At 36.5% G+C, this 13,250-nt stretch overlaps 1 protein-coding gene across 17 annotated transcripts in view; it reads right to left on the bottom strand.

The window, feature by feature from the left end:
- The window catches only part of CAMK2D (calcium/calmodulin dependent protein kinase II delta), a 317,101-nt gene that overhangs the window by 11,981 nt on the left and 291,870 nt on the right, over positions 1-13,250 (bottom strand). For all 17 annotated transcript variants that reach the window (XM_070791027.1, XM_070791029.1, XM_070791031.1 and 14 more), the window contains one exon: positions 555-630. In XM_070791027.1, coding sequence (XP_070647128.1) covers positions 555-630 — 76 coding nt within the window. The remainder of the gene's footprint in view (positions 1-554; positions 631-13,250) is intronic.

Here is a 13,250-nt window from a genome sequence, read left to right as displayed (position 1 = left end):
TCTTTGCACGATAATCCTCCATGCCCTATTTATTTGAAAGTTTTATTTGTATTTGCTCAAAGTGACTTCCTCTATACCTATAGTGTACTTTAACATTAGAACCCTTTCTTTAAAGAACATTTTATTTAAGAGACAAACTCCTAAAAGAGATGAAGATAAAGTTCAGCTGTACTGGATGTTGCCTCCTGATCTCTCTCTGTCCCATCACCTCTGCAGACGGTGAGGAAAAACACGCCTAAACCCAGATGCACTTTTTCTGTGCTTTCCTGTTGCTTGTGTTTTTAACCTCATGGACTGCTCTGCTTGGAAAGCCTTCTCTCACATGGAGATGAGCTCTGACAAAGAAATCCCCAGTTTTCCTGTCAGAAGTCTAATCTTCTCTGTCTGCATTCTTAAATACACTTGTTTCTCTCCTGGGGCATTATACCTTGAAATGAAGCTACTGTATCAAGCCTGGGTTGAATATACATGAGTTCAGGTACACTGAAGAATGCATTCATATAGAAAACACTTAGTCATATGCATGAAAGCAAAATAAATGTGCCTCTACTCACGTGTAAGCTTCAAAGTCCCCATTGTTGATAGCTTCGATCAGTTGTTCAGTGACTTTGATAATCTCTTGCTTTCGTGCTAAAGGCAAAGACAAAGAGTTGGGTGAGAATAAAGGGTAGAAGCCATATCAGATTATTCTAATGATACTGCTATTTTCCTCAAACAGGGTACTTCCCATTTAAGACAGCCCTCTCAGAATCGCGGTGTTTTCCTCTCTACAGTCTTGCTGCCCAGAGCTCTCAGATCAATGTTAGGTCTTTGTTCCGAGAGCCTGGCAGAAACAGCAAGAAACTGTTCTCAGGCCCTACTTCAGACCTGCAGATGCACAGTCTAACTTTAACAGGACCCCTGAGTGAGCAGGTCCATGTTGGGCAAGCACCACTGCATCCCCTTTGTTAGAAAATGACATTCACCTGGAAGGTCAAGGCTGTATTTTTTTTACAAATTAGTTTTTATTATCTTTATCTCAACATGATTGAGTTTATGAACCTTTTTCTCTTGCCATTAACAACTGTGTTATTTAAAAAGACAAAGTATCATGTTACTAATATGTCTTTCTTCATAGTATTGCTGAAATGCATTGAGGCATTTAATTTATATAAAATTATTTTACTGTTTAGCTCAACTAACTATGAAAGGGGACGCTAACACTGTAATTGCCCTCATATGTAGATAAATGGCCTTCCGTCAACTGTAAATTGGAAAAACAATGTGTGAATTAATGCTATGGATGGAGCTAGAAACCTTCCTATATAGCTGTCAACACTAACATCAAACATGATTTGCTTCTATTCCAAGCCCACAACTGGTAAAATTGTTAATATAGTTGACTTGGCTCAAATTCCACCTATTTCATCTGCCTCAAGTGTTCTTTTCCTTTTTGGAAAGCCTACTTTGTATTATTTGGCAATTAAGGATATACTGTATACCATGACAATTTCTTTAGTTAAATTATTACTAAACTTGGTTGACTCTCTAATGTCTTCCTAGTTAGATTAAAAGCTCCCTGTGGGCAAAGAACATGTTATTTCTTTGTATCCTCTAAAAAGCTTTATCCAATGTCTTTAATAAAACAGATGCTCAATAAGTTTGTGAATTTGGTCAACTGATGTTGAAAACCATTTCCTGATTTCAGAACATTATTCTCTTACTAACGAAATAAAAGCATGAAATATTTTAAAAATTAAATTTCACTGAATTTTAAGAACATTGTGGTACTTCCTTAAGTCACTGGAAATAAACAGGGTAATCACTAAAAGTTATTTCCACTCTATTATAGTGAGGTAATAGGGCTGCTGTTCATCATAGAAAAAACTGAAGTCTGGTTTTAGTTCTTACTGATTAAAGGCAACCAGTTTGCATTTTTAATGAATCTGATCTTTTTAAAGTACATTCTTAACCACAAACTTAAATGTTTACACTCACTTTCAAAACTCCAGGTTATCTAGGTTTAAATATCCCTTATTTAAAATAAATGTTCTGCAAAACCTAACTTGACTTCATTGAGACTATCTGAGACTACCTTATAAAATATGGTTTGTTGATAAAATGGTTACTAACAATGTCAAGGTTGATAGTATAAATAATTATCACCATATAGGGTAGATTCCATACTCAGTTATTTCATTTACATTGAAAAAAAATAACATAGAGTTTCTTAGTTCCTAAACACACTTAAAACATTTCTTTCCCATGCTCTTTTGATGAATAAATAGCTATAATATACCAAATATGAAAACATACTGACAGAGTTAGTGTCAGGGAATAATTCTATAACACGGATGGTGCCAATGGCATATTTTAGCTTAAATTTATTTAGGCAATAGGAACTTCCCTGGTGACTCAGATGGTAAAGCGTCTGCCTACAATGCGGATCTGTCTCTGGCCTCAACAGTGTGAACAACATCTGGCAAAAAGGCATGACAGCTGACCCGATTCCAGAATATACAGGACAGTGATGTGGGGGAGCTCAGAAAATGAAATTAGGAAAATGTGACTATACAAAACTTACTCCTTGTATTAAATCCTCATTTAAAACTAATAGATTCCCTAAGACACAGTGTGGCTAATCAGTAAAAACTATAGAAAACAATGTCAGTTTTTTAGAACAAAAAAAAAAGGAAAAACGGATGTAAGATTACTGCCCTTTGAAGAGCCTCATTAGGCCAACTTAGTTTACAAACTGTGAGAAGTTCAGAGTCACTCTCTGAAAGTCTCTGGGTTCCTTCACAAGCATAGTATGGTATTAGAAACACGGGGTATACATGGCCTCGTCTCACTCTGAACTGCTGTGCAAATACTCACTAGCTCTTCAACAGTTGGCATCCCTGCAACTGGCTTAATCTTCATCCTGCATAATCAAAGTGACACAAGTTGCCTTCTTAGTTCTTATGTTCAGAAACAGTGGTGCTGGAGGTGGCAGGACTGCAGATGGGAGGTGGCCAGGATGCCTCTGTGCTGCATCATCATAAAAACGTGAGGCTCTTGGCTTGGGAGGGGCCTGGAACTCAGGAATCTTTAGAGTGCTTATTTCCCCAGAGCAAAGGCGAGTGAGTCAGGGCAGCTCATGACAGCTGACTCTTTAAAGGAAAGCAGGAGGCTAGGGATGAATCATTTGTATGTAGTAGTCTGTTGTGGTTGGAATGGTTGCCACAGTGACTTAGAGGAAGATGGAGGGTTTGGTTCTAGCCAGGTCTCGTCTCCTCCGCAGTGAGGCTGAGGGATGCTCGCTGGGTGAAGTGCCTCAGTGCCTCCGTTCTGTGGGGAGGGCCATTTTCCTCTAGCCCACCCTCTCCCTGAGAGAACGTGATGGCCACTATGGAAGAAGTCCAAGTGGGGCATCTGGGATGTGTCACTAACTACACTAGAGGTGAGGGAAGAGTGTACCAGGAAGGTGTTCCCTGAATACCCGAGGCTTCTACCTTGTGGCTAACCATTTAATCACAGAGAACTGATTACTGAATAGTTTTAGTGATAGAATTGAGGTGCTCAAGCTTATACCCACAGGTCCTAAAGGAGACTTCCAGGTTCCTAGGGGAAAGGCAGGAGAGAAAAGCAAATGGGAGAAATATTCCAGATCCTGAGTACAATCACATCCCATGCAGTTCTGCAAAAGAATTGCAAATAGCGTCATGTTCCAATTCATATTTTTTGGCTCTTTATTGTTCTAAAGAAGCCTGGAAGAGTAAAGAGTGTGAATGGTCCAAGTATTCAAAACAAAACAAACATCCCTAGGAACTGAGAGTGATTATATGATAAAATAACTAATAGATTTCAACATTTCTCAAGCAGTATGAGATCTGGGCATCATGGCAGTTCCCTGAGATACGCAGACAGATGTTACCCCTCTTGTCAACAAAGAAGTCGAGAATACAGGTACTGCCCAAAGCCACAGAGCTTGCTGATTAGTCCCTTACACCATCTTGAAATATTCTCGTTTCACTTCTCCCAGCTTTTCTTATCAATCATCTGATCACAGCATCTCACTCACATTTGCCACATGGACTTTAAATGTTTCAGTTCCTTTTAAAAGGCACAGTCCGAGGCCCTCTTACCATATACTGTTATCCCTACAGTTCTGTCTATACCAGCGCTTTAAATCGCTGAATATCCCATGACTCCCAGGTTGTTCTAGACTGTTCCTCTAGGTCTGTATGTCAGCGCCTACTTTGGAATTTCCATTTGGATATCTCAAATGCATCTTGAACCCAACATACCCTAAACTGAGCATATGAATTTCTGTCACCTATTTGCTCTTCCAGGGACCTCATCCTGGTGAATGGCAACATCATCCATTTACACAAGCCAGAAAGAAACCTGAGAATCATTTTTGATTCCCTCATCCCACCTCTCCCAATCCAGTAGTTCAAGCCATACTGAGTTTGCCTTTTAAAGGCCTTACACATTAATCCACTTCTTTTCTTCTCATCACTCTAGTACAACCAACCATCATTTCTTACCCAGAATAAATAACTAAAGAGGGACTATTAAACCTTGTAAAATCTAAACCAGGGAAGCCCAGTTGTATATGTGTGTGTATAGATATACACTCACAATGTATACAAGTATACAATGGAATACTACTCAGCCATAAAAAGGACACAATAATGCCATTTGCAACAACATGGATGGACCTAGAGATTATCACACAAAGTGAAGTCAGAAAGACAAACGCCGTATGATATCACTGATACGTGAAATCTAAAATACGACACAGACGAACTTACCTATGAAACAGAAACAGACTCACAGACATAGAGAAAAGACCTGTGGTTGCCAAGGGGTGGAGGAGGCATGGATTAGGAGTTTGGGACTACAGATGCAAGCTATTATATACAGAATGGATAAGCAACAAGGTCCTACTGTATAACACAGGGACCTATATTCAATGTCCTCTGATCAACTATATGGAAAGGAATAGGAAAAGAGTGTATACGCATTATAACTGAATCACTTTGGTGTACAACAGAAATTAACACAACATTGTAAACCAACTGTAATAAATTGAACAAATATTTGTTCTGTTTAACTACTACTTCCACATTCATGGAGTTACTGGGTACTTGCCTGCCAGAGACTTGAAGGACACAGGTGTTGAGTGACTTGTTCAAGTCATCCAGTCAATTCAAAAGCTGTGCCAGGACTGGAACTTTATTTGGCTGAGGTGTTTGTCTGCTGTTTAATTCACTAATCTATGTTCTTTCCAGCCCACAGTGCCTAATTCAATATTTTGAAATCATAAACTTAAATGAACCACCTAAATGCCTTTGCACTTTCTCTGGCAAGGTGACTGACAACTTAATTACTGGGCCAGAGTTGTAATTAATTATTACACCAATTCAAAAAAATTGGATGTCCCATGGTTTGTCTTTTTCCATGCTGCCATTAACAAAAACAATGGTTTGGAATAGTTATTATCTTAGGAAAATATACAAATTAGGATCATTCTCATGCTCTTGGTAGTTTTATCGAAAAAGGTACCTGTCAACTCAGCTATGTTTGGAGTTTCCTGTGGAATTAACAGCTTGTTTCTTAGTCACTTTTTATTTCACTAATTTCATATATTATTAACAGTTGGGAGAGTAATTTCCATTATTTTGGCTTTTAAAATCAAAGTCAAGGATTCTGGAGTTGATTGGGTTAATAATTTACAATATTTTATTCAAATATAACACCTGGAAAGTACCAAATTTCTATTCAAGATTGCTTTCAAGTAGCTCACTTACCCAAAAATCACCTGTTCAATAACATCAATATTTCAGCCTTTTAATTGCTGGAGATCTTCAAGATTTAAAAGATACATTATTCAAATCATCTATGTACTTTGCTCTATAAAAAACTACTCTTAGTTTCAAAGTATAAATTGTTAATTGGGGAAGAAGTACTATTTAGTCCTGTTACATTGCTATGGCCTGATAATAAATGATTAACAAATATTTAAAAACAGAAATGTATGGCACTGAAATCATTTGGTGTAAGTGAAAGTATGTTTAGATTTTTTTAAAAAGGTTTGTGACAATATCATTGGGTTACAAAATATGGCTGTGTCGATGAGTTTGAACCTGAAGATGAAAAAAATTTACTATTTACTACTTTTTAAAAAGGATTAAAGTATTTGTAAACTATTTATGAGGATTTTCATTAAAAATGGCTTAGATACACGTTTCAGAGGCTAAAGAAGCTGTATGAGAGCAAATAGAATGTCTGCTGATACGAGAGCACTCAGTGCAGCCACACTTAAGTAACTGGGTAACAATTCTGCCACCCCAGCTGACCTGCAGAAGCTAGAAACAGGACAACATTATGAATATATTAAGATGTTTTATTAATAAGATTGGTGTCACACCACTTCCAGTTAAGAGTTGACTGGTTCAAAGATTCATGTCAACTGCTTAGATTGAAGATTAAAATTGTACTCTTTAAGTATCAGGCTTATATACTTGCATAACAAGAGAAATATTAAGCATTCTCTAGAGGTATTTCTTTCTTCCACTGCAGAACTAAATAAGGTGACAATCAAAACTATTGTCTCAAAAGAAAAAATCAGATTTATAGAAAAGACAATGAGAGGGTTTTTAAATATGTGGAAAGTTCTTTTTAGCCTTTTTTTTTTTTTTTTTTTTGAGGTGGTGTATTGTCATGAAGGAAATACAGCTTTTCCTAAATCTTGGAACTATAACGATTCCAACTAACCCCTCCAATCAATTTTACATGATATTAGCCAAAACAGGTCAAAAGTTAAGGTCAACCTGCTAATGCTCTGTCCTTCCGTATGAATATGCAGCAGTGTCAAATACTGAGAAGGGTTAAAATTCTGTGCAGCCATGAGGATAGGTATATTCTTCAATGATTTCTACTACTGTTGCTTAGCTTATAATTAATTTATCTTCTTTTAAATAACTTATTCTTTTATAAAAAGTATAAAATTAGTTCACACAAACACCGAGTTCAGTGAAAAAGAATTCACTATATTCTTAGACAAGTTTATTTATAACTACACCTTCCTGAATAATTTAATTGGTAGATTCATGAGTGCTCCCTTGCAACAAGAATGCAGGAGGGTAGTAAGACACAATCCTCTGTGTTACAGAACCATCTTATATCTTTTTTCATTTTGCAAAAGACAAAAATAAAAACCAACCAAACAAAAAGACCCATCAAAATTAATTGAAGTGTGGTTATCTTTGGATTTTTTTGAGAAAGAGCTAGTAAAGAATCCACCTGCAATGCAAGAGACCTGGGTTTGATCACTGGGTTGGGAAGATCTGGAGGAGGGAATGGCAGCCCACTCCAGTATTCTTGCCTGGAGAATCGCATGGATGGAGGAGCCTGGCGGACTGCAGTCCATGGGGTCACAAAGAGTTGGACACGATTGAAGCGACTTAGCACACAGAACAGCACAGGCTAACTATAGTTATAAAAATATGTTACTCTGTGACATTTATTGAGTCCCATATGATATTTTTTAAAGGTCTGTTCCCTGTATTTCCAGCTTCACCCAAGTTACTAATCATATTTCAGCACTGCTCGCACCAGTGTGCCTCCGTGAAGTTGAAACTAAGCAGTTTTCTCACCCACCACTGTACAGATTACACAAATACTTTAAGAACAGCATTATACTTTCTTGTGTAAAATAATATTCATCTCATTTTGACCCATTCCCCTTGACAAGACTGACAAGATAACTCAGCAGATTTTACTACCACCCAAGAAAACTCAGCAGCATCTGCTGTCATTGTAATCCCACACTTTCTTGCTAAAAATTTCTCATCTTCAGCAGCTTTCATTGCAAAGTCTATCATTATCCAATTCATGCTTCCTGAAGCAATGAATGGGAATTGCAAGGGCAGATCATGTCTAGTGTGGTGGAAAGAATAGAGGCCAATTCACAAAACATGTCATAAAACCCAGTCCCACCCATACATTTTTTAAAGACCTAGAGCATCTACAATCAACAGTAAATTAGGGAACTAATGAAAAAAGTTTATGGAACAAATAACATATTTAAACAATTTTTTTCAATTATGGGAAAATAATAGACTCTCAATATGTCAATTGTGTTAAAAAAATGAGTTTGTCAATGACATTGTAGATCCAAAGGCCAGGGCCCAATGTAATATATGGGCCTACATGCCTTAACTGATCATCTGAAGAATTTTATAGCCTTCTGAGATGCCACGCCATAGACTGAAAAAGCCCAGCAGTAGTCAGTCTGGATAAACTTATAATGGCTTATCACAACTTGCAAGATATACTTAGGTTTGGGAGAAAATAACTTCCCATTTTCACCACACACACAAACATATACACACATTCACAAAATGATGTGAGTTCCTGTGATTCTTCTGAAGTCCTCAGGCATTTGACAGAGAGCAGTGATAAGACTCTGAGGACCAAGAGTCATGTCCATGGTTGGTTGCTACATTTTTTTAAAACTTAATTTGGGAGGGTGAAAACAGCCTTTCAGACCAGAAGTTCTTAAATGGGTCCTCATGGCTAATGGTTTTTTACTAAAGTGATACCTCACAGTGGACTATGTCACCAGTTTAGCTCTGAGATTCTCTGCTCAAAATTCAGCTTAGAGAATTCATTTCAAATATGTGGACCCAAAATGTTGCCTGTCATTTCAGTAAAGTACCGTTGAGTAATTGTTGCTGCCATCAAGCCATCAGCCACTGCAGCCACCCCTCATGATGTACCCTGAGGGGAACACAGGATGGAAAACACCAGAACACTGACCCTAGATAATGACGATGCATATCAAAAGGAGAATTTTACCAAGTTCAGACTCCTGCATCTTCCCATACACAGAAAAGCACTAAAATCATTAACTTGAGATGTCTGGGTTTTTTTTATGATTAGTAGTAATCTTTTGATGTTCCACCACATTTCTTTTACTTTTCCAGCAAAAACTAGCTACCCTTCCTCCTTGCTTACTTCTTGAGAGCAGTTCCTCAGCACTATCTGAGAGGTTGCCTCCCAGGCTGCAGTCCTCAGAAAGGTCCTCAAACAAAACATTAACTATCAGCTTTTAAGTTATACATTATTTATCTAGTCAACATGTATTTATTGGAATATCCTGGTTAAATTTTATGGGACCAGTAAAATTACTCTTGTTTTAATCAATGCAAGTACAGTAAGAATTAAATTTATGATTCATATATCACTGAACTAACAGCATATGACTGTTTTATTTATTCTGCTGCTGCTGCTGCTGCTAAGTCGCTTCAGTCGTGTCCGACTCTGTGCGACCCCATAGACGGCAGCCCACCAGGCTCCCCCATCCCTGGGATTCTCCAGGCAAGAATACTGGAGTGGGTTGCCATTTCCTCCTCCAATGCATGAAAGTGAAAAGTGAAAGTGAAGTTGCTCAGTCACGTCCGACTCTTAGCGACCTCATGGACTGCAGCCTACCAGGCTCCTCCGTCCATGGGATTTTCCATGCAAGAGTATTGGAGTGGGGTGCCATTGCTTTCTCCGTTATTTATTCTAGGATGTGTTATAAATATAAATGATGGTAAGATGTAATTTATAGTAAATACATATTTGTGAATATGAAATACTGTTTTTTATTTGTTGAATTAAAAAAAGAACACTAATCAAAGACACCATTTAGGTTATTTGATGAATAATTAACAGTCCACAAATATAAATTTGGAAATCCCAGGAGGAGAGACCACTGGGAATGCCTATAAAGGTTATCTTTAGCACTTGCGTAGACAGATTATATACAACACATCACAAACCATCAAAGAGGAAATTCTTCAATAGTTCACAGCATGCTCATGTTAGAAAATTCAAGTTGTACTAGAATTTTAGACTCTAAGGACCTTAATACTCAGATACAGGGTCTTGAATATTTATCCCAAACAAATGTTTTATCTTCCATAACAAAAAGCACATTTCATTTTTATTAACTATTCATATATTTAAACAGCATTAATAAAGACAGTATGATATTGGCACAAAAACAGAAATATAGACCAATGGACCAGGATATAAAGCTCACAGATAAATTCAGGCACCTATGACCACCTAATCTATGACAAAGGAGGCAAGCACATACAATGGAGAAAAGACAGCCTCTTCAGTAAGTGGTGCTGGGAAAACTGAACAGTGATATGTAAAAGGATGAAATTAGAACACTCCCTAATACCATACACAAAAAGAAATTCAAAATGTGTTAAGGAAGTGAATGTAAGGCCTGACATTATAAAATTCTTACAGGAAAACATAGGCGGAACACTCTTTTGACATAAATCACAGCATGATCCTTTTTGACCCAACTCCTAGAGTAATGAAAATAAAAATAAAAACTAAGAAACAGGACCTAATAAAACCATAAACAAGATAAAAAGATAACCCTCAGAACGGGAGATAATATTTGCAAATAAAGCAACTGACAAAGGACTAATTTCCAAAATATACAGATGGGTCATGCAGCTCAATAAAACAAACAAACAAACCCAATCAAAAAATAGATAGAAGACCTAAATAGACATTTCTCCAAAGAAGACATAAAGATAGCCAACAAACACATGAAAAGATGGTCAATATCACTAATTATTAGAGAAATGCTAATCAAAACTACCATAAAGTATCACCTCACACCCCTCAGAATGGCCACCATTAAAAAATCTACAAACAATAAATGCTGGAGAGGGTGTGGAGAAAAGGGAACCCTCTTGCACTGGTGGTGGGAAGGTAAATTGATACAGTCACTACGGAGAACAGTATGGAGGTTCCTTAAAAACTAAAAATAGAATTACCATATGACCCAGCAACCACACTACTGGGCATATACCCAAAGAAAACCATAATTCACAATGACACATGAAACCCAGTGTTCACTGCAGCACTATTTACAATAGCCAGGACATGGAAGCAATCTAGATGCCCATCAGCAGAAGAATGAATAAAGATGTGGTACGTATATACAGTGGAATATTACTCAGCCATAAAAGGAACAAAACATTTGCAGAAATGTACATGGATCTAGAGACAGTCATAGAGTGAAGTGAGTCAGAAAAAGAAAAACAAGTATCATTTATTATAATGCATACACATGGCTAAGGTCCATGGGGTTGCAAGGAGACGTAACTGAGGAACTAAGCACAGTGGAATCTAGAAAAATGGTATAGATGATCTTATTTGCAAAACATAAATAGAGACACAGACACAGAGAAGAAATGTATGGATACCAAGGGGAAAGTGAGGAGTGGGATGAACTGGGAGATTGGGATTGACATATATGCACCATTAATACTATGTATAAAACAGGTAACTAAAGAGAATCCATTGTACAGCTCAGGGAACTCTTACTCAGAGCTCTGTGATGACCTACATGGGAAGGAAAGCCAAAAAAAAGAGGATATATACATATGCTGTACAGTAGAAACTAATACAACATTGTAAAGAAACTACACTAAAAATCAACTAAAAAATAGCATTAGTAAGTTGCAACTTAGTCTCTTTTATTATTTTTTTTAACTTATTAAGGTTATAAATGAAGAGCTTCTATTTCTTGAACAGAGATTTAAAAACACGGTTTCACATGCTCACACTGTTACTACACTGGTCACAAAACCTCTAAAAAAAAATTACAGGAGTCTCTTTGAAGTAAGCCATCTTTTCTGTCATTGAAGACTGTTAATCTTTTCAGAGGTAATTTTTTAGCAATATCTTTACATTTTTTCACCTTAACTCTATATAATACAATATTTGGTTACAATATTGTAATTCTCAGTAAAGTAGGCTAAGTGGAGAGTAAAAATACTCTGCACTCAAAATAGCTATCACCACAGCACGTTATTTCCCCCAGCTGAAAACATTTTCAAGTTCAAACTGAAAACAAATGACATTTTGGAGCAGAATTTCTTTCTTTCAAAATTTGAAAACACATAGTGATGATGGGTTTTTGTCTATTACTCAAACTTGCCCATAAATCTAAAATTCTCTTCTAACATTTGCCATCTGTGTTTTGCTTCAGATATAGTGTAAATAACCACATGTAGTGATGTTAACAAAGACACCAATAATCCTGTAATGAATTATTTCAAGAACCAACAAATAACAGATCTTCTACACTTAAGCTGTTAACTTCTGTCATGATGGTTTGCTTCTCTCTGAGGAATCAATGACTTGGGTAATCAGTCTCTAAGAGGGATATTTTATGTTATAGTTCTCGAGAGAGTTTGCTTGAGAAGTAATTTGGCATAGGCAGGCTCCTTTTAAAATGTATTTTACTTTTGTCAAAAACAATCAGTCTACATACTTTTCTTTTATTCTCATCAGGGATAATCAAGACACACTCAGAATAAGCCAATTTTTCAAAACACCTGAAAACATTCAGGGATAAAACAATCAGTTTAAATGAGGGAAGACAGAGTCATTACTTAAAATATCTTCTGTTTAATTAAAAACAGAATATGTCTCTCAAAAATTTTAAGAGTTTAAAACAAAATTAATCCAAAAACCTTATAATTAATTCATTAACTTACTAAGTGCCTACTATATGGTATCATGGAGGCAAAAAATGGTGAATTAAAATAATCTGTGTAAAATTCATGACAAGTTAATATTGTTACCTTAATAAAAGCTTTTTAAAAATATTGGCTTTTGTTTTAACCCAAAAGTGAATTTATTTTCTGTACGTGGGCAGCTTCTATGTTTGCTTATATATAGAGACTGGCTGGATTCTATATTGTGGATCTTAAAATTTACTTATCAAAATAAATGGCTTACAATATAGAAACACTGAAGCTACAGTGAAAAACACAGATCCCTTTAGATTTATAGACTCTTTTAATAATGAACTTCTGTGTGTATGTCATGTATTCACAGGAAACAATGGCCAGAGATCATGTAATTAATTTTGCTATCATGGGTCAGGCATTTAACAAATATCTGCTCTAGTCAACATGACCATGTTTTGATATTGTTATCATTGTTAGGTTTGAACCATATGAAATTACCACTTTTGAAGGTAAAAAATGGTTAAGTACTGAGACATCATTACCACCACTGTACACAGTGTGACTCAGAGAGGTTTACATGGGCAGCTGGATTGCTTCGCTGATAAAAGGCTGGCTGTAATTCAAACCTACTATATTTGACACAAAAACACCTGCTCCATCCAAACAGGAAAGAGGATCCTGTGACTTTTTCAATTTTCATTTTCTATATTTTTAGTTCCTAAA

This window comes from Bos indicus, chromosome 6, assembly GCF_029378745.1.
Source record: "Bos indicus isolate NIAB-ARS_2022 breed Sahiwal x Tharparkar chromosome 6, NIAB-ARS_B.indTharparkar_mat_pri_1.0, whole genome shotgun sequence".
NCBI classification, from domain to species: Eukaryota; Metazoa; Chordata; class Mammalia; order Artiodactyla; family Bovidae; genus Bos; species Bos indicus.
Note: the sequence above shows the minus strand (reverse complement) of the source record. Positions and strands in the feature narration are given on the sequence as shown.